The 20,783-nt window shown below is 37.0% G+C and overlaps 4 protein-coding genes across 11 annotated transcripts; 2 read left to right on the top strand and 2 right to left on the bottom strand.

Moving 5' to 3' along the window:
* The first annotated feature begins 337 nt into the window (after positions 1-337).
* LOC103483317 (probable galactose-1-phosphate uridyltransferase) lies at positions 338-11,513 on the top strand. Of its 6 annotated transcripts, none has more exons than XM_051085483.1 (6): positions 351-1,015; positions 1,164-1,454; positions 1,888-2,165; positions 2,407-2,469; positions 2,577-2,684; positions 10,825-11,513. In XM_051085483.1, exons 1-3 carry the CDS (start codon positions 533-535, stop codon positions 1,915-1,917), a joined length of 804 nt encoding a protein of 267 aa, XP_050941440.1. In that variant the 5' UTR covers positions 351-532; the 3' UTR covers positions 1,918-2,165; positions 2,407-2,469; positions 2,577-2,684; positions 10,825-11,513.
* Positions 9,622-11,310, bottom strand: LOC103483318 (glyoxylate/hydroxypyruvate reductase HPR3-like). The gene is made up of 2 exons (XM_008439891.3): positions 10,840-11,310; positions 9,622-10,211 (listed from the first exon to the last, which is right to left on the bottom strand). Exons 1-2 carry the CDS (start codon positions 11,308-11,310, stop codon positions 9,690-9,692), a joined length of 993 nt encoding a protein of 330 aa, XP_008438113.1. The 3' UTR covers positions 9,622-9,689.
* A 1,167-nt stretch (positions 11,514-12,680) lies between the features above and the next one.
* On the top strand, positions 12,681-16,351 carry LOC103483314 (RNA polymerase I termination factor). Of its 3 annotated transcripts, none has more exons than XR_536559.3 (3): positions 12,681-12,819; positions 13,866-15,538; positions 16,076-16,351. XR_536559.3 is itself a non-coding variant. In XM_051085906.1 (3 exons), the coding sequence occupies exon 2, from the start codon at positions 13,866-13,868 to the stop codon at positions 15,465-15,467; it is 1,602 nt and encodes a 533-aa protein (XP_050941863.1). In that variant the 5' UTR covers positions 12,681-12,819; the 3' UTR covers positions 15,468-15,512; positions 16,076-16,351. The 3 variants fall into 3 exon arrangements, 2 of the variants coding, with proteins under 2 accessions (XP_050941863.1, XP_008438110.1); XM_051085906.1 differs by having other exon boundaries at positions 13,866-15,512; XM_008439888.3 differs by lacking the exon at positions 16,076-16,351 and having other exon boundaries at positions 13,866-15,728.
* LOC103483315 (UDP-galactose/UDP-glucose transporter 2-like) lies at positions 15,888-20,642 on the bottom strand. Its single transcript, XM_008439889.3, has 7 exons — positions 20,230-20,642; positions 19,033-19,061; positions 18,721-18,922; positions 17,084-17,326; positions 16,893-16,994; positions 16,654-16,761; positions 15,888-16,253 (listed from the first exon to the last, which is right to left on the bottom strand). Exons 1-7 carry the CDS (start codon positions 20,353-20,355, stop codon positions 15,996-15,998), a joined length of 1,068 nt encoding a protein of 355 aa, XP_008438111.1. The 5' UTR covers positions 20,356-20,642; the 3' UTR covers positions 15,888-15,995.
* Positions 20,643-20,783: the final 141 nt, after the last annotated feature.

Raw genomic sequence — 20,783 nt, 5'->3', positions numbered from 1 at the left:
TAGATTTGAAAAATTGTTTATATCATTAGAAGTACATGATCATATATAAGTATATTATTATCTACACGATTCATGATCGCGTATTATGATCATTTAGAAAAAAGTTTACATGCGTAGTCGATTAATGATTAGACATTTTTTATTTTTTTCAGCATTTAAGGTTTTTTTTCGTTTTTAAGATTGTTATGGTAAATATTTTGTTGTTAAAAAAAAAACTCTTTAAATTTAAAGTGATTATCGATTAGTAGAAGTTTATCGAACTATTTAGTAAATATTTGAATCGAACGAAGGAAGAGTGAATTTAACTATTCAAACACTAACCAATCCCTTCGGTTCGATCCATCCACTCGATTTCCTTTTAGAGTATAAAAGAAAAAGTAATCCGAAACGGATCATGGGAAGAGGAAAATTCCGGTTTAGAAAACGGAAGGGCGGAGCCCTAAGCTCACAAACGGATCTCCCGCCGAAACTTACCTAACAACGTTCTAGGCTATCCGGTCAGAATTTCTTTCAGCCTCTTTCGCCGTGGAAAATGGCGTCGCCGGTTGAATCTCGCCGTCCCGAACTCCGGAAGGACTCAGTAACTAATCGTTGGGTCATATTCTCACCTGCTCGAGCTAAACGACCCTCCGATTTCAAATCCAAATCCCCAGCCCCTTCTTCTACTGATTCTCCTCAAACATGCCCCTTCTGCATTGGCCAAGAGCACCACTGCGCTCCCGAGATCTTTCGATTTCCTCCTCAGAACCCCGACTGGAAAGTTCGCGTTATTCAAAATCTCTATCCTGCTCTCAGTAGGGATAAGGATCTCGATTCTTCAACTTCCCTGAGCTCCGGTTCACTCTTATGGGGTTGCCTTTTGGACGGGTATGGGTTCCACGACGTCATCATTGAGTCTCCTGTTCACTCAGTTCATCTCTCTGATTTGACCCCCGAGGATGTCGCTCAAGTTCTTTTTGCGTATAAGAAGCGGATTCTGCAGCTCGCAAGCGATGACAGCATCAAATATGTTCAGGTTCTTATTCTCTTCTGTATAATGCTCGTTATTGGGGGTTTTGAGACGATTTTCCATGTGTTTTCTTCTGTGTCGTGTCATCTTCATTTCGTCGAACACGTGGGGTGCGTTAGGATTTTGAATTGCTATCTCTTTTCATTTCCGATAGGTGTTTAAAAACCATGGTGCCTCAGCTGGGGCATCAATGACGCACTCCCACAGTCAGATGGTGGGTCTTCCAGTCATTCCTCCCTCTGTTACTACTCGACTTGATAGTATGAAGCAGTATTTCAATGAGACGGGGAAATGTAGCATTTGTCATGTTCCTACAAAGGACCTTTTGGTTGATGAATCAGTCCATTTCATTTCTGTTGTTCCCTATGCAGCTTCGTTTCCGTTTGAGCTCTGGATCGTTCCCCGTGACCATGTTTCTCATTTTCATGAGCTAGACCAGGAGAAGGTAAATCAAAAGTTAAACCATATAAGTTTGGCTCTGAATTATGCTATGTCTTATAAGATTCATTTGTTAATTTCATTATTTTAATGCTTACATTAAACGGAGTTAATGGTATGACTTACTAGACACAAATTTTCAAAGACGTAGTAGATTGATACAAACTCTTAAGAGTTCGGAAAGATGTGAAAAACATTTGTACTTGGTCTATATAGACACAATTCTAAAACTTCAAGAATCAAACTGTAATCTAAACTCTATTCAGAGTGGATAGATACACACCCTTACGAATTCGGTAAGATGTGAAAAACATTTAAACTACATAAACTAAATAGATGCAATTCTAGAACTTCAGGGATCAATCTTGTAATTCTAACTTTATTCAAATCATGACACTCATTTGATGGGCACAACAAAATATGGTGTGATTCATGTGCAGTGCAGGCTGTTGATCTTGGAGGGCTATTGAAAGTGACACTCATAAAGATGTCTCTGCAGCTGAACAAACCACCATTCAACTTCATGATTCACACTTCTCCCTTGCAGGCTTCGGATTCAGACTTAGCTTACAGCCACTGGTTTTTTCAGATTGTTCCTCACCTTTCTGGTGTAGGGGGGTTTGAACTAGGAACTGGTTGCTACATCAATCCTGTTTTTCCAGAGGATGCTGCTAAAGTCATGAGGGAGGTTAACATTTCTATATAGGCTCAGGCCCAGGTACGTTTTATTCTGATGAAAAATCTCTCCCTTTTCTTTCTGGTGTGAGATTAGAACTGGCCTACCTTTTTCCTTATGAATAGGTTAACACTAGTTTTTTTTTTCCTGTAAAAAATCTGTCATAACTTCACTTGGGATGTTTCTGGGAAATCGTTCGTGAGTAATGGCTACTTGTTTGTTGATGATTCTCCTATTTGGCCCTGAAAGCGAGATCTCTTACTTTGAAATCTATTGTGCACAGGATATATATTACCTAGGTAGCACAAGTACAATAATGAGATGGACGCAACATGACATGGACATGGTAACACACTCTTTAACATATATCATTTTTATACATTTTGATGAAAACTGGATATTAATTTTGATTTTGTTTGAAAACTTTGCAATTAATCGATTGATTTGAATCAGGGTATTGCTCTGGATAAAGAGAGTGGGAGCACGTGTTATATGATTGGAGCAAGAGACCAGCACACCAAGAATAAGAGAATGTAGATATTATTCCCACTTTCAATCCAGGTGCTCGAATAACCCTTATATTACTGTTAGGTCCATATTTATTGATATTTCTGATACGTTTCGTCAATTATTTTATGATAATGGAAACTCCATCTGAGATCTTGTGGTAGAAATCAAGAGCATAATCATTCGATAGAGAAATGTTGGTGTAAATGACCATCATCATACTTTGGTAATTAGTTTAGACAACGTTGTGAGGTACCATTTATGGACGTTGTGAAAGAATGCACAGAATGGCATCTCTTGATAGCAAAGCCAACTAGCTAAGTTGCTATGAGGATAGGTGGGATGCCTTCCCTTCTTTAGGAGACAGGGTAGAGTCTAAACTACTACTGTACACCATGGGAGCTTCAGGAGCAAACTAGTTGATTGATAGTACACAGGGACTGACTCTCTTCGATATCATCAATCCTTTTTCTAAGAAAAATGAAAGAGCAAAAATCATTAGAGAAGCAAAGTTTATTTGATAGAATTACACACTCCCTTGAAGTTAATAATAGATTTCTTGGACATTTCTAAGGATGGATTAGACATAAGATGTTGAGATCTATAATCTTCCATCTTTGATAACTATTTGGTTTTTATAAACACATTCCGATTGAAAGTTTTTTTTTTTTTTTTAAATTTTAAAATTATGTAAAGTTGTAAAAACTTAGTTGAGTATTTTTCAAAAAATTGTTTTTTGCAAACTATTAAAAATTCAAATGTTTTATGAAGGAGGATAAAAACTACTCTAAAAAAAAACTCAAAAAACAAAAGATTAATTTCCGGTTGATCACCATTTCCTTTTTGTCACGTTTGTTGTTCAATTTATAAAACCCAAAGAACCTTATCAATTTCCTTCACTTATTTCAAATGTAAAATCTTTTGCAAACATTTGAATGAAATTTGAAGATGAAATAGAGCTTTTAAAACAAGTTATGATTAAGACTAACTTCAAACTTTAGTAATCCTCTTTTAAATCTTAGGTAAGGATACATTTTCCTTAAACTTGATCCATCTAGAAGAAAAACTCCTTGCTCTAATGGATAATCTTAGAGATCAATAACCCTCTATTCGGATAGTGTTTGTACCATTAATTTTGAAGACAATGTTTTGATATCTCCACCCCACATATTGTCCAAAATATCTTAGAGATTAATGACCACTTTTAGAGAGCTTTCTACTAATCAAAATTTGCAGGATGATAGAAAATTTTGAAGGAAAAAACTGTTAGAGCTATTGAATGCAAAACAAGAGTAATGATATTGTTAGAATTAGTACTTTTGGAAAAAATAAAATATAAGATTTTATTTCCTAAATATTTCCTAAATCTTTTCCTTTCTTATTCCTATTGTACTCTATTTATACTCCCTTTGTACCTATTGTTTTTGTTCATAAGAAAAATAATAAAAACTAAAGTATCGTGGTTTTTCTCCCGGTTCTCGGGTTTCCACGTAAGTCTCGGGTTGTTGTTAATTGCTTTCAATATGGTATCAGAGCAAAGCAATAACGAAACCCTAGAAAATAACCTAGGAGAAACCCAGATCGAAACTGAACCCGTCGCCGCCGCCGCCGCCGCCGCCGCCGGAATCGCCGCCGCCGTGGACGCCGCCGTCGCCGCCGCCATGGAGAAACTGCTCCAGAACCTACAGAAACCGCCGATCTACCCAACGGGAGTGGTTCCGCAGCCGTACGCGCCGCCGTCTGACCAGAAGTTGATTCACGCGCCGCTCGTGTCCGGCGCGTGGGCCCACGCGCCGCCGCCGTTTCACGTCACCGCCCATCCCGTTCCCTTCTACGCACCGTCGGATGTCCAGCCGTCAAACCCTTCCGGCCATCCGCATCCTCATGCGCCGTCTACGAGCTCCGGACAGCATCCCTCAACCGTAAATTTGTCAAATCAGTACAGTAAGCAGCAGCTGTACGTTGACCCTTTACAGCAACCGCTGTTTTCTGGTAACGGAATTGATCAACCCCAAAACAGATCGGACATTGAAGCGAGCGAATCTTCAACGCATTCCAAACCAACCGAGTTGCCGATGTATTCCAAGAACCCGGTAACTTCGTTCCCTAATTCACAGTCAAATTATATAACTGGCTCTTTGGGTTCGTCTACAGGGAATTTTTCAGGCGAAAAATTAAATGGTCAAAATTATTTTTCTTGGTCCCAATCAATAAAGATGTTCCTCGAAGGTCGATACCAGTTCGGATTCTTAACTGGAGAGACTGTACGTCCTCCACCGGGAGACGCCTTGGAACGACTCTGGAAAGGAGAGGACTCATTTATTCGGTCCATGCTGATTAATAGTATGGAACCACAGATCGGCAAGCCTTTACTATATGCAGCCACAGCAAAAGATTTGTGGGATACAACTCAGACCCTTTACTCGAAACGACAGAATGCCTCTCGGTTATATACACTGCGAAAACAGGTCCATAATTGCAAACAAGGGACCTTGGACGTAACTACCTATTTTAACAAGCTCTCTCTCCTCTGGCAAGAGATGGATTTGTGCAGAGAGACAGTTTGGGACACACCAAATGACAGTACACAATATGCTAAACTTGAAGAGGCTGACCGTGTTTATGACTTCCTTGCAGGACTTAATCCCAAATTTGATAATGTTTGTGGTCGTATACTCGGACAAAGACCTCTTCCCTCCCTAATGGAAGTTTGTTTTGAAGTCCGCCTGGAAGAGGATCGCACTAATGCCATGGGTGTATTGACTACCCCTACCATTGACTCCGCAGCCTTTAGCGCTCGGTCCTCAAATCATGACAGTGACAAGAATAATGGGAAGTCAATTCCTGTGTGTGAGCACTGCAAGAAACAATGGCACACCAAGGATCAGTGTTGGAAACTCCACGGTCGTCCCCCAGGAGGTAAGAAACGGTCCTCCAACGAGAAACAGAACTCAGGACGTGCCTACATTAGTGAGACTACACCTGCTAGCACTTCTCAATCAACTGATCCTACTGTGAGCCAGACCAAGACTCCTACTCTGGGTGCCATTGCTCAGTCAGGTATGCCTCAGTCCCTTGGGCTTATTAGCGTTGATGGGAAGAATCCCTGGATCTTAGACTCGGGGGCTACAGATCACTTGACAGGTTCTTCAGAACACTTTATCTCATATGCCCCGTGTGCCGGTAATGAAAAAATCCGAATAGCCGATGGCTCTCTAGCTCCGATCGCTGGCAAAGGACAAATAGTTCCCTTTGACGGTTTTGCTCTCCAGAATGTTTTGCATGTCCCTAAACTGTCTTACAATTTGTTATCTATAAGCAAGATCACTCGTGAGTTGCATTGTAAAGCTATCTTCTTACCTGAATCGGTTTATTTTCAGGACATGAGCTCGGGGAGGACGATTGGCACTGCCCGGCATAGCAGGGGACTTTACATCCTTGATGATGATACCTCATGTAGTAGTTTGTCTAGGGTTAGTTTACTGTCATCCTACTTTAGCACTTCTGAACAAGACTGTATGTTGTGGCATTTTCGACTGGGCCACCCAAACTTTACATATATGCAACATTTATTTCCCCACCTTTTTTCTAAAGTTGATGTCTCTTCTCTATCTTGTGATGTGTGTATCCGGGCAAAACAACATCGAGTCTCTTTTCCCTCACAACCATATAAACCTACACAACCATTTAACCTCATCCATAGTGACGTTTGGGGTCCTTCCAAGGTCACCACCTCCTCGGGAAAGCGGTGGTTTGTAACTTTCATTGATGACCATACCCGTCTCACCTGGGTCTACCTTATCTCAGATAAATCCGAGGTTCCATCCATTTTCCAAAACTTCTATCATACTATCAAAACACAATTTCATACAAAAATTGCAATTCTTCGAAGTGATAATGGTCGGGAATTCCAAAACCATAACCTTAGTGAATTTCTAGCCTCCAAGGGGATTGTTCACCAAACCTCATGTGCCTACACTCCTCAACAAAATGGAGTGGCCGAACGAAAAAACCGACACCTTGTGGAAGTAGCCCGCTCACTTATGCTTTCCACTTCCCTTCCATCATATCTGTGGGGAGATGATATTCTTACAGCTGCTCACTTAATCAATAGAATGCCTTCTCGTATCCTCCACCTTCAGACTCCCTTAGATTGTCTTAAGGAGTCTTACCCCTCTACTCGTCTTGTTTCTGAGGTTCCTCTTCGTGTGTTTGGGTGCACCGCCTATGTCCATAATTTCGGCCCTAATCAGACCAAATTTACCCCTCGGGCTCAGGCCTGTGTGTTTGTTGGGTATCCCCTTCACCAACACGGTTATAAATGTTTTCACCCGCCGTCTAGGAAATATTTTGTCACTATGGACGTTACTTTCTGTGAAAACCGACCATACTTTCCTGTTAGCCATCTTCAGGGGGAGAATGTGAGTGAAGAGTCTAACAACACCTTTGAATTTATTGAACCTACTCTTATTACCGTGTCTGACATTGATCCTCATCCCATAATCTTACCCACAAACCAAGTTCCCTGGAAAACATATTACAGGAGGAATCTCAGAAAGGAAGTTGGGTCCCCTACTAGTCAACCGCCGGCTCCAGTCCAAAATTTCGAACCTCCTCGAGACCAAGGTATGGAAAACCCTACAAAACCTTGTACTAATAATACAATGAGTGAGAATGACAAGTCTGATGTTGCTGTTCTTGAAAATATGGAAGAAAAGAACCGTGATGATGAGACTGAGGTGAGAATAGAAACCAGTAACGATGAAGCTGAACAGGGTCATACAAGAAAACTTGATGAGTATGATCCCTCTCTTGACATTCCAATTGCATTGAGAAAAGGTACCAGATCATGCACTAAACATCCCATTTGCAACTATGTTTCCTATGATAATCTCTCTCCACAGTTTAGAGCATTTACAGCAAACCTTGACTCTACCATAATACCGAAAAATATCTACACTGCTCTAGAGTGTCCTGAATGGAAGAATGCTGTTATGGAAGAGATGAAGGCTCTCGAAAAGAATAGAACTTGGGAGATCTGTGCTCTACCCAAGGGACATAAAACTGTAGGATGCAAATGGGTATTCTCTCTCAAATACAAAGCAGATGGTACGCTTGATAGACACAAGGCAAGGTTAGTTGCAAAGGGGTTCACTCAAACCTATGGTATTGACTATTCGGAAACTTTTTCTCCAGTTGCTAAATTGAATACTGTTAGAGTCCTGCTATCTGTTGCTGTGAACAAAGATTGGCCTCTATACCAGCTGGATGTTAAGAATGCTTTTTTGAATGGAGACCTTGTGGAGGAAGTCTACATGAGCCCCCCACCAGGATTTGAAGCCCAATTTGGTCAGGAGGTGTGTAAACTCCAAAAATCTCTATATGGTCTGAAACAGTCTCCGAGAGCATGGTTTGACAGATTCACTACCTTTGTCAAGTCCCAAGGGTACAGTCAAGGGCACTCTGACCATACTTTATTTACAAAGGCTTCCAAAACAGGAAAGATAGCTATTCTAATTGTTTATGTGGATGACATTGTTTTGACTGGAGATGATCAAACAGAAATCAGTCAACTAAAGCAGAGAATGGGTGATGAATTTGAAATCAAAGACTTGGGAAATCTGAAATATTTCCTTGGAATGGAGGTGGCTAGATCAAAAGAAGGTATTTCCGTGTCTCAGAGAAAATACACCCTTGATTTGCTAACCGAGACAGGTATGTTGGGATGTCGTCCTGCTGATACTCCTATTGAATTCAACTGTAAACTAGGAAACTCTGATGATCAAGTTCCAGTTGATAAAGAACAATATCAGCGCCTTGTAGGTAAATTAATTTACTTATCCCATACTCGTCCGGATATTTCCTTTGCTGTGAGTGTTGTCAGCCAGTTTATGCAGGCTCCCTATGAGAAACATATGGAAGCTGTTAACAGAATCCTGAGATACTTGAAAAATACACCTGGTAAAGGGTTGATGTTTAGAAAAACAAATAGAAAGACCATTGAGGCATATACTGACTCAGATTGGGCAGGATCTGTTATTGATAGAAAGTCTACATCCGGTTATTGTACCTTTGTTTGGGGCAATCTTGTAACTTGGAGGAGTAAGAAGCAAAGTGTTGTGGCCAGGAGCAGTGCTGAGGCTGAATACAGAGCTATGAGTCTGGGAATATGTGAGGAAATTTGGCTCCAGAAAGTCTTGTCAGATCTTCATCAGGAATGTGAGACACCATTGAAGCTTTTTTGTGATAATAAAGCCGCTATTAGTATTGCTAACAACCCAGTGCAACATGATAGAACTAAACATGTTGAGATTGATCGGCATTTCATCAAAGAAAGACTTGACAGTGGAAGCATATGCATTCCGTACATTCCTTCAAGCCAACAGATTGCTGATGTTCTTACCAAGGGGCTTCTCCGACCACACTTCGACCTTTGCGTTAGCAAGTTGGGACTCATTGATATTTACCTCCCAACTTGAGGGGGAGTGTTAGAATTAGTACTTTTGGAAAAAATAAAATATAAGATTTTATTTCCTAAATATTTCCTAAATCTTTTCCTTTCTTATTCCTATTGTACTCTATTTATACTCCCTTTGTACCTATTGTTTTTGTTCATAAGAAAAATAATAAAAACTAAAGTATCGTGGTTTTTCTCCCGGTTCTCGGGTTTCCACGTAAGTCTCGGGTTGTTGTTAATTGCTTTCAATAGATATATCACAAACATTAGTTCTCTAAGAAGAAGAAAAAGGTTGACGATATTTATGACTAAAAAATATCAACGATGCTTTTTCCCCATTAAAATAGACATAAATTGATGTTGTAGTTGATTACAAAATTTGGAAAAATAAAGGTTATTATCATTGTTCATTACGAGTTCATGTATTGTTGACATCATTTACATCATTCACAAAATCAATATTTACATATCAGTTGTTAAGTGTTATTGTAATTGTTAGGCATGTATGCTTTCTAATTGGTAGACATGAACTCGTACCAATTTTGATCCTGGGATCAGGATGAAATATATTTCAAATTTCATGGACATAATTTAAGCCTATGCTAATTAGGAAATGGAGACACCAAAGGTTTGTTTGAGAACAATGCCTCCAAGTTGTCCACCACCAACCTAGACAATCCCACCAAAGTTTCATGTGTCATAACAGCAACATGTGGTGACAACACAACATTATCAAAATTAAAGAGCTCTTCGGGGATTTCAGGTTCATTCTCAAACACATCTAACCCAACTCCCCCGATCTCTCCCTTGATCAAACATTCAACCATCGCCTTCTCGTCGATTATCGCCCCTCGACCAACGTTGATTATCACTCCATCTTTTCCTAATGCAACCATCACCTCCCTATCGATCATATGTTGGGTTTCTTTCGTTAACCCGCAACAAATTACAAGGCCATCACAGTTGCTTGCAAGTTCATGTACATTGGAGTAGAATGAGTATGGAACTAATGGCTTTTTGGTCCTTGAGTTATATGAGATTTTGCAGTCAAATCCCTCCAGCCTTTTGGCAACTTTGGACCCTATTTGCCCCAAGCCAACTATCCCAATCCTTTTCCCATTTAACTGCAAAGTGATAAAAAAAAATTCAACTATGAAATTCATAAACCAAAAGCCAAATACAACTCTTTTAGTAAGAATAAAAACATACAAGTTTTGATCCGAAAAAACAAAGTTACGTTCCATGTTTAAACCGTTTTAATACGTGTTTAGTAGTAATTTAAATTATTATCTTTAAAATTTCCAAACAAAAAAAACTAAAACAAAAAATAATTTAGAGGATTTATTTAAAAGTTAAGTCACTAAAATTTTAGTGTATTTTATAAATATTTCAGTTTATTTTGCTATAATTTAAAATATATTTACTTTTGTGAAATCGTAAAAGACAAAACATTAGACAAAATATTTACATTAAATAAAGTGTAGTAAATTTTGTCTAAGTGATTTTGTTATAGAGTATAAATAGTTTATCTATTTTTTTTTTTTTTTTTTTTGTAAGAAACCATTTATTTTTCCTTGAAAGTTAACAATACAAAACTAGATTTTTTTCATAAAAAATACATTTTTAAATATAGTAAAATAAATTTAAAATTTTTATTATATTTTAGTTACAATGTACTTAAAAAAAACATATTAAACTAAATATTTTATCAAATTTATCATTTTTGAATTAAAATAGGGAAATCCATCGCACCTTTAATCGGAAAGGAGGAAAATCCCCATTGGTAGTAGGCGGAAGCCGCAGCCTAAAGAACCGATCTCCCGCCGAAACCTTCATGAGAACATCAATCAATAATCCAACAGCAAGATCAGCGACATCTTCAGAGTACAAGTCCGGAACATAGGCAATACCGATCCGACGGCGGCGTAACTCCGGCAAGTCGAGGTGGTCAACACCGGCGCTAGTAGTGACGAGGAGCTTGAGCGCCGGAAGGCAATCGAGGACGGCGGAGGTGACCAGAAAGCAGCCGCCGGGGATGAGTAAGGCCTGTGTGGATTGGGCATAAGAAGAAAGGAATTGAAGAAGAGGGAGATCGGAAAGAGATGGTATGAGGAAATGGAATCGGTTTGAGAATTGAGATCGGAGAGCGGGTAATACCCATGGAGAACCTAAAACCAAAACTTGATGAAGGTTTTTGCCATGGCCTTCGGATTCTTCTTCCATTCTTCTTCTTGGCTTTGGGTAAGGCCGCTGCTCTTACCAAAATACATAAAATTTTTGTGGCTAAAATGGAAATGGATTTCCCCAAATTTGTTTTTCTCCTTTGGATAAGACTCCTTGAAGATTGTAGTTTGTGGACAAAATTATTTCATCTCTTTATATAATATAATAAATAGAGCAAAATAATATCAAAGTATTTATGTCTATTAGAATGTTTGTTGTTTAAAATAATTTTGTGTAACATATATGTTTTAAAAAAAACTTTTTGGTCACCCAAACAAACGAAAAAAGTTTTAAAGTAAAATCTAATGATTTAAAACGTATATTTTTTCTCTAGTCAATTCAAATTGATGATTAGTATCTATATTTTAAGAACATCTTCTTACTCTCAATCACTCAATGATTTGTACCTACCGAGAAATTTTATTAAATATTAATCATATTTTTCACGATAGAGACTAAGAATTGGTGAAAATATTAAAGTGTACGAATTGAATTGATACATTTTAGAGATTAAATTAATATGTTTTTATTTCAAAAGTATAGTAATTAGAATTGAGTATATTTTCATGTATAATGAATCATTCCGATATGTTTATTCTTGTTCATTTTGATGGATTGTGTTTGTTAACAATTTAAAGATAAAATATACATTTGGTCTTTAAAGCTTGAAATTATGTCACGTTTACCAAACCGTAATGAAAATTGATATAATTTTAATGAAATTTCATTTATGTATTAATGGCAGTGAGTTAGAATTGCAAAAGTAATTGGATTATCTTTGATATCACATACTTAAAATTAAGAATTTCGTAAAATTTACAGGTATTGTTACCGTTTCCTCTATCTTTGGAAGTCATGCATATCGGTAATGTAATCAATAACAACAATAGTAAATATATCAAAATTGATGTTTTTCCACCGTGACATTAACGTAACAATAACTATAGGATGTAATTCTTAAGCGTAATCATATTGAAAACTCTCAATTTATCAATCAAATGCATTATGTTATTACAGATTTGGATATGGGTTTCATGCATTAGGACAATTACATAACATGCGTAAACAAGCGTTCAACTTTTTTATTTCCACCGATCTATTGCGTCTCCATGGAATAAATGTGATCTTAGTGTCTACTTAATTTATGATATTTTAAAATAACATAATAACTTATGACGTAAGCAAAAATTATATATCATAAATTTATGAGGGATGAATCATCCAATCATCGATTAAAATAAATAAAAAAAGAAACTATTTAAAAATATATATATAAAAAAAAAATCTAAATTGGTGAATGAGTTTTGATATATTTAGTAAATAATTTCAATATTTTGTAATTTTAGTTTTTAAAATGTTCCCAAAAAGAATATTAAAAAACCGAGGGGTTGATTACAAAAGAGTCCTTCAAGTGTTGTTTTGTTACTCGCAGTCGCACCACCACCTCCCTCGCGCGAACGCCGTCTTTCTCCCCGCCGTTTTCTTCACTGGCCGGAACCTCGATCTCAGGTACTTTTCTCAATCCCTATCTCTTTCTTTCACGTAGTTGAAAGATATTTCTTCTATTTTCGGGATTTCGTTTGTTGCGTAATTCTGCGATTGTGAAATTAGGGCATGTATCCTAGCCTAGGGTTATGGAATTATCTGTTATTGATGTTAATTTCAGAGTTGGATAGCTTGCGCGTTAGCCATTTACTTCAAGATAGGTTATAGAAAGCTTTAGATTGGTATCTCACGAAGAATTCTTGGCAAACCCCAAAGCATGCTCTTCATTAGTTTCTTTTCACGGTTAAATTCTATTATGAAAGCCTATAATTTGAAAACTAGTATCCATAACACTCCAATCAACTTTATTATGGGCGTTTTTTTAGTTAACTTCCACCAATTCAATGCCCTTGTAGAATGACTAATAATATGCAAATCCCCACAGGGCAGATTTAAACCCATAAATAGGTGGGGGTTTATTCACTAGAATAAGAATTTTGGCATGATTTAAAAAAGAGTAGACGTGACACCAAGAGGTGTTTACTTGCTCGGTCTATCTTCAAATGCTAGCGTTGTTCGTGCTCATATTCACTACTTTATGAAAGAAAGTCCTATATCATCTCAAGCGTATCATCTTGTGTTATTAAAATCAGCATTAAACCATTCAAGATTTTCAGGCCCCAACTTATTGATATCTCTCCAAATTTCCCTCTTCGGTTCAAAGAAAGCTTTCTAGTTTCAGGTTTTCCTAAATGGAAAGAAGAAAAAGTATAAAGAAGCAGGTTTATCAAATGACATTCTACTGTGCGATGGTTCAATTCAAGGACATAACTTTTAGTTTATGATTGCTGACTTGTAAATTGTTTCAAGAAACATTAATTTAGCAGTATTTTTTTGTCGGGTTTTCCTTTTTTATGGTTGTCCATTTGATTCTGTCATATTTCTCCTTGATTGAAAAGTTTCTTAAAATCTTACCAAGTATTTGATGGGGGAAAACTGTTCTTCCAGTCATATAATTGTTATTCTTACTACTATTTTTTACTTGCTAACACATTCATGCTCTTTATTAGATGACAACTTCGGAGTTGATTGCTCAAGATGAAGAGGCTGCTCACGCCAAAATGCAGATGCGGACAATGAAAAAGACTGAGTGGCCAGATGGTTTAGATAAAAAGGACGGAGAAAAGAAAAAGAAGAAGAAGAAAAAGAAGCAGATGGAACATAAAACCCAAAAGGACAAGCAGAAAGAAGAGAAAGAGTCTGACACAGAACCTTGGGTTAAGAAAGAAGAAATAGAATCTGCTACTGAGTGGCCTCATAAAAAGGACGGAGAAAATAAGAAGAAGAAGAGAAAGAAGCAGAAGGAACATAACACTCAAAAGGACGAGCAGAAAGAAGAAATAGAGTCTGATGCAGAACCTGGGGTTAGGAAAGAAGAAATTGAATCTGAGACGGAAACTTATGTAAAAAAAGATGAGGAAAAGCCGAAGAAGAAAAAAGCTAAGTTGTCTGAAGGCATTGATGGAAATAATCATAAAAGAGAACCAGACAGTGGTAAGGAGAAGAAGAAAAAGAAGCAAAAAACTGAGGATTCTACAGAAAGTTCTTCTCCTATTACCAAGGAGAAGAAGAGGAAGAAAACTGAAAAGGTTCATGAAGGAGGAGCAGGATTGAGGGAGAACAAGGAGATTAGTAGTTCTCCTGAAAAACAATCGCCTGAGGGATCATCCAAGAAAGTAAGATTTTCCGAAGATGTGGAGATCTTTCCACTAGTTGATGACCGAAGTAGTGGGAAAACTAAGGAAGATGATGGTTTAATTAGAGGCAAGCGGTTTTCCAAAGAAGAAGACGAGATAGTGAAAAAGGCTGTCTTCGAATACATTGAGAAACATGCTCTTGGTGATGAAGGTCTCAAAATGGTTCTTCATTGCAGGGAGTATCCAGAGGTCAAAAGTTGTTGGAAGGACATAGGAAAAGCTATACCTTATAGGCCTTATTTGAGTGTATATTATAGAGCTCACATCTTGTTTGAAAGGGATGAAACGCGTAAATGGACTCCTGAGGAATATGAATTTGTTCGAAAGTTTCATGACGAACATGGGTCAGATTGGAAAGCCTTAGCGGATGTCCTTGGAAAACACAGGTTTCATGTGAAAGATACATGGAGACGAATAAAACTCCCCAATATGAAGAAAGGGCAATGGACACAAGACGAGTACCAGAAATTATTTGATTTAGTTAACAAAGACCTGCGACTCAAGGCATCTGAGGAAAAAAGATCCAAGCATGGGATGCTTCGTGACAATATCTGCTGGGGAGCAATCAGCGACGTGTTGTCCACAAGATCAACTGCTCTTTGCTGCCAGAAATGGTATCGCCAGTTAACATCGCCAATGGTTGCTGAGAATGAATGGGCAGATGTAGATGACTACCGGCTTGTTGATGCTCTCTCTAGCTTGGATGCCTGCTCAATTGAAGATGTGGAATGGGACCAACTGCTTGAACACAGAGATGGTGATGTATGTAGAAAGCGTTGGTCTCAAATGATCAAACACATAGGTGATAATGGGAACAAGTCATTTTCTGAACAAGTTGAAATCCTCTCCATGCGATATAGCATTGATGTACTTGATGCAAGAGAAGCTTATGACAATGCGCCCGTAGTTGATTAGGCAAAACATAGTTCAAATCTCATCAAATTTCTTTTCATTCAGGAGGTATAGCATCAAGATGTCTCATTGCAGTAAGTTGTCTTACTCACAGCCCAAGGATCTCATGCTAGGATTATCAAGTTCTTTATGATCTTTTTTGACAAAGAAACATAGCTTGCATATCACATGTCTTATTGTTATGTAATGGTCATATTAGTTGCTACTTTTGTAATTTGCCAAGTACTCTACACAGGTGAAAGTTTTGGGAGTTTCTTTTTCTTATCTCTTTAGTCTTCAGCTTCTCTTATTATTGTAGATCTTAATTTTTAGTGTATGGAAAAATCCTCCAAAGCAGCAAATCCCTATTAATTTTTCTTTATCTTTTCATTGTTTGGTAAGACAATCTAGAAGTTGAGACTGGAAAATCCGGAAACCAATTCATGTGGAGAAGCAATATATTGAAATTGTATAGCTGAGAGTGCATCCTTCTTACATTTGTAAGATGAAATTTGAGAGAAAAAAATGACAATAAAACAGGATCCTAGTAATTTAAACCAAGGGCCTTCTTTCTTCATCCTTTTCAATTTCTATTTGATGAGCCATTTCATTGTCTTTGTCATTGTTAGCAGGTGGTTTTGAGGTCCTGGCATTTGAAGAAGCTTTGTTCTTGGGCTTGTAATCAGGTAATAACTTCAACGTGATCCCCATGCCTATGAGCAGCAGCCCCGTCGCATGTTGTTCACTTAATGGCTTCGTGAATATCAAGTAAGATAGCAATAATGTCACTGCCTTTCTAGCAGTTGTTATCTGTGACAGAATTCAATTGTTATGAGTTGTTACAACTAGGATGATCACAATAGTACAAGGTTTAAATCATCATATATATTCTCATTCTTTAACATTTATGTTACCATCCATTTTTAGTTCTAGATATTTATAGATCAAGACAGATGAATAGGGAAGTTTTATGACCAAACTAGAATTAACGTAACAGATGTATTCAATGTTGATTCACAGATCATATCATCTTTAGAATTGCTGAAACCTAGAGAGCATCATTTCTGAAAATGGTTAAAAAGAAAAGACTAGGACAATAGTGACGCTGTTGACATTTATGGCATGCTTGAAAATGCATTCAAAACTCCCTAACTTAGCACATGGAGGAGTGGCAAGTAAAGTGTGAAGTGGTTTAAGAAGCGAATAGTACCATGGCTGTAGTAGCTGCCCCAAATAGGGCAATGAGTGAGAGAACAGAGACTTGGCCGACGTACGTTGCCATAGCTTCAAAAACTAACACACCGTATACATATTTGTGCTGCATAAAAACATGTGGTATTCTAATCTAAGAAAGTGTATTTCACCCAGCAAATTAGGGAATGGAAAAAGAAGGAAGCAAGGGAAAAAGGTATTTGATAAAATGTAGAAAGAGAGAGAGATTACTCCTACCTGAGAACATGAAGTCCATGCTTTAAACAATTCACCCGTCAAAAGCATGGGTGGGATCAAGAAAGGCAATCCAACGACGGTTGAACAAAAGAGCATCTCCATCTGTTCAATCAGTTTGGAATTAAGTTTCCCTTTTTTCATATGTTGAAGTTAACCAACCACAGGAGAAAGGTTGGGACAATGAGGATCACCTGTGTGGTTTCAGGATTCATGGTAAAGATGGCTTCTTGCAAATTACCAAGAAACGAGTCCATGATTAGAGCCCCCGATATCATGACCACACCAAGAATACTAAAGTTTGGAGATGTTTGTGCATCTGCTAAAGTGAAGATGATCAAACCCACCACCAAGAGTACAGCCGAAACATATTCATGAGGCGGATATTTTCGCCTCAGGCCGGGTATGAAAGCACCCATTATCATCACTGGCAAAACCTGCAACATCAAAATCTTGATTAACTCAATACAATTCAAATGGCTAAATCTGACTAAATATTTGGCCATTTTTCAAATTTTAATTGTTAAAAGTTTTGATTTGTCCGCTTTATAATGTTCTATTCTCCTCCAATATTAAAAAAAGAAAGAAAAAAACCATAAACTTAACCCTTTGTTTAGGGAAAATTTCTCGTTTTCATTGAAAAAATCACGTCATTCATAAAGATTTCTTTAAAATTACCATTGGAGTGGAAATCCGAAACAAGAATATATTGTAATTCCATGTTAATCCCAAATTTTCATGTTATTGTCACATCATAGGTCTCAATTTCCATTCAACATTCTAGCAAGTACTAGCTAGAATACTCCCATGATAGTAGTATTGCAACATTAAAATGAATTTATTCTTTTTTTTTTTCTTTTTAGAAAGAAAGAATGTGATTTTTTAAAAGTAAAGGGTAAAGTTAAAGTATTTGTGCGTGTATGTAATTTAGGCAATATGGTTCATACGACCTGTCTGCCCACTAAATACAAAAGCTACCAACTGCATACGACCTGAGACGTAATAATAGCTTAAATGAACCCAATTCATACTGCTAAAAAAAATGAATTGCTTTTTTAACATTTAGCCTCAGTTTGTTTCTTTTTTGTTAAAAAATTAATCTTTAAATCTATGCTCATAAGTTTCTATATTTAGCTATCGATGTTCTTGAAGAAAAAACAAGCAAAATTTAGAAAATTTTGGAAACAGAGAACAAGATTTTGGAAACCTTTTTCTTTTTTAAAAAAAAAAAAAGAAGAAGAAGAAAAGAATTAGATGAGAATTCAAATGGTTCTTTAAGAAGTAGTCAAAAATCGAAAAGGAAACATCCAAATCTTCATTTTTCTTAAAATAAAAATGTTAACGGGCCCTAAGTAATTATGAGAATTTAATTGAAAAAGAAGAGTCAACTCAATTTTTTAAAAGGTAAAACATTTAGAATCAAAATTAAAACAAAAAACATTCGAATTAAGAGGATGTGTTTGGTCCAAAGAGTTTGGAAATAAAAGTAGGAAACTAGGGAGCTCTGAACTTTGCTCATTGTTTAGTTCAAGAAGTTTGTTCTTCTGACCGCTCAATTGTGAACTCAACTCCCAACTTATCACTATTCAACTTCTTACCCTTGCTAACTATTCTAAAAGCAAACTCATGGGGTGGAAAAAAATGCATCAGTCGGATGAATAAAACTCAACCAAAAAAGCTACAAGATCACTTTTCAACGAGATTATCAACCGACATTCATAACGCCAACTCATAAAGACAAGTTAGTCTCCAATACGTTGTATTCCCAAACAAACAAAATTCCATTTCATATAGAAACAATCCAAATTTGCCAAAAACTGCAAAATTTTACCTTTGTAGATTTGAACATAAGCTGAGCTGGATAGTTAAGAAAGGCCAAAGAACCTTTGGTGAGGCCATGGGAACCCATCAACACAGCAGAAAGCTTGACATAAGTTTTCCATGGATTCACCATTTGTTTAGCAGTGAAGCCTTGAAGATAAATCAGAAACAGATACACAAATCCTTGGACAAATGTGAAGTACCATCCATAGCTACACCAACAAACAAACATATATTAACATAGTTAAATTGGGTTATGAAATGAAATTTCAAGGCCATAATCTCTTTTCTTTTTCTTTTTTTGTTTTATCAAAAGGCTCACCTGAATTGCAGCTTGTTATATACATATTCCTAGAAATTAGGCAGAAATTGAGATTCAGTTCAGTTAATCTTGGAGAGTTTGGAAGTAATAAGAAGATCAATCTCAAAACTAAACATTAGCAACCCATATTCATCTCACAGGTTCTAATATTAAATAGAAAATAAACCTATTTGTGAAAAACATTTGAATCCTTGAATGAAAGAAGCAACCCACCAATTATTGGCTAAATTATTTTAGAAAATTCATAAGATAAAAAGGATCAGAGTGAGGCTCTCAAGAGTTGTAGAGTGAGAGGTGCTCAGCTGCTCTGATTATGTCTTGCTTTTCTTGTTCCTGCTAAGGATGCGTCCTTTTGTTTTTTTAACTACCCTTGATATTCATACACTTTCATCAGTGTTTGAAAACCATTGATGGTGAAGAAATCCATTTAAATTATAAATAAAATTTAGGACAATGAACGAGTGTCGTGATGTTTGGGTCATTTTTAATTCTTTTCTTCCTCAATATTGATGGGTGGTAGTACCAACTTACGAGTTACCCATGCTCCCCCTAACCTTAGGGAACAACCCGCTTTGATCCTACCATGTTTGGGTGTTAAAGAAAACTAGTTCGACTCAACCTAGGTGATTGAACAGAGCTCATTCAATCTTAGCCCAGGCCAACAGATGATGCTTAGTGTTTGGGTCCCAATTTATTTTAGATCACCGCCACATAATTTCTAATCTCAATTTTAGTTGGATTTCTAATATAACAATAGTTTTGAAACATTTACTAAAGATCAAATATAATATTACAGCTTAGGAGAGAAAATGAGAGTGGGGATATTTTCTGACATAAAGGTCAAAGTTCAAGACTACTTTCATATTTTTAAATAATTTGTCCGCAATTATTTGATATGGAAATGGAATATAAGGGAAGAATCTCTAACTTGACTGCTAAAATCAAGAGTGATGAATTTTCAGAGTGATTTTCTTTCGCCAAGACTTAATTTTCTCGAGAAACAAACAGAGTAACATGCAACCAAACAATCACAAAATCCTTCCGACAACAAACCAAAAACACAGCACTAAAACTAGCAATAGCCTTCAGAAACTGATAAAAAAAAAACAAAAAAAAAAAAAAACAGAGTAGAAAATCCATTGAACCGCAAAAAAAAATTTCTCAGCAACCAAACAGAAAAACAAAAACGAAAAATACCTCACAGATGCCATTGACTAAGTAACCAAAGAAAAACCCAGAAGAACAAATGAGGAACTGATGCCATTTAGGCCTATCAGTAAGGGAAATCCCAAAGAGAGTCCGAACTTGCTCGTCGTTCTTCATAATCTACGTTGATGGAATGGTGTGTTGTAGTGAAAATGGAAATTGAAGGAATCAAGAAGATGAACCGACGGAGTCCATTGAAGGAAGTTGCATGTTAGAGAGAGAGAGAGAGTAAATTGATTGAAGAATGGGATTTTATAGAAGAAACGAAACGTAGGCGCGGGGGAGACGGTGGACGGGAGAAAGTGAAGGTCTCTCTCTCTCTCTCTCTCTTGTTCACTTCACGTTACGTTCCAACCGAGTTGCTGTGCTGTGCTGGCGCTTTTCTCGTAATCCTCATTTCTTTTACTCCATTTTCCATCTTAAATCTTATTATTTCTTATTCCCTCCTTTTCAATTTGCTCCTAATCTTTCATCGAAATTAAACAAACCAACCTCACCAACAATTGGCTTGTATTCTTTTACGAGTAAAATCAGTTTCAATGTTT

This window comes from Cucumis melo, chromosome 6, assembly GCF_025177605.1.
Source record: "Cucumis melo cultivar AY chromosome 6, USDA_Cmelo_AY_1.0, whole genome shotgun sequence".
In the NCBI taxonomy this organism is placed as follows: domain Eukaryota; kingdom Viridiplantae; phylum Streptophyta; class Magnoliopsida; order Cucurbitales; family Cucurbitaceae; genus Cucumis; species Cucumis melo.
This window is presented reverse-complemented; position numbering and strand designations above follow the sequence as displayed.

What these genes read in the sequence shown, in the direction of transcription:
- LOC103483314 (XM_051085906.1), top strand. Translation starts at nt 13,866, where the DNA reads ATGACAACTTCGGAGTTGATTGCTCAAGATGAAGAGGCTGCTCACGCC.
- LOC103483315 (XM_008439889.3), bottom strand. Translation starts at nt 20,355, where the DNA reads ATGAAGAACGACGAGCAAGTTCGGACTCTCTTTGGGATTTCCCTTACT. An exon ending in TATAACAAGCTGCAATTCAG is followed by an intron (nt 18,923 to 19,032) that starts GTGAGCCTTTTG and finishes TTGTTGGTGTAG; the next exon opens with CTATGGATGGTACTTCACAT. An exon ending in TGAATCCTGAAACCACACAG is followed by an intron (nt 16,995 to 17,083) that starts GTGATCCTCATT and finishes CTGATTGAACAG; the next exon opens with ATGGAGATGCTCTTTTGTTC.
- LOC103483317 (XM_051085480.1), top strand. Translation starts at nt 533, where the DNA reads ATGGCGTCGCCGGTTGAATCTCGCCGTCCCGAACTCCGGAAGGACTCA. An exon ending in ACAGCATCAAATATGTTCAG is followed by an intron (nt 1,016 to 1,163) that starts GTTCTTATTCTC and finishes CATTTCCGATAG; the next exon opens with GTGTTTAAAAACCATGGTGC. An exon ending in ATGAGCTAGACCAGGAGAAG is followed by an intron (nt 1,455 to 1,892) that starts GTAAATCAAAAG and finishes TGTGCAGTGCAG; the next exon opens with GCTGTTGATCTTGGAGGGCT.
- LOC103483318 (XM_008439891.3), bottom strand. Translation starts at nt 11,310, where the DNA reads ATGGAAGAAGAATCCGAAGGCCATGGCAAAAACCTTCATCAAGTTTTG. An exon ending in TTCCTCCTTTCCGATTAAAG is followed by an intron (nt 10,212 to 10,839) that starts GTGCGATGGATT and finishes ATCACTTTGCAG; the next exon opens with TTAAATGGGAAAAGGATTGG.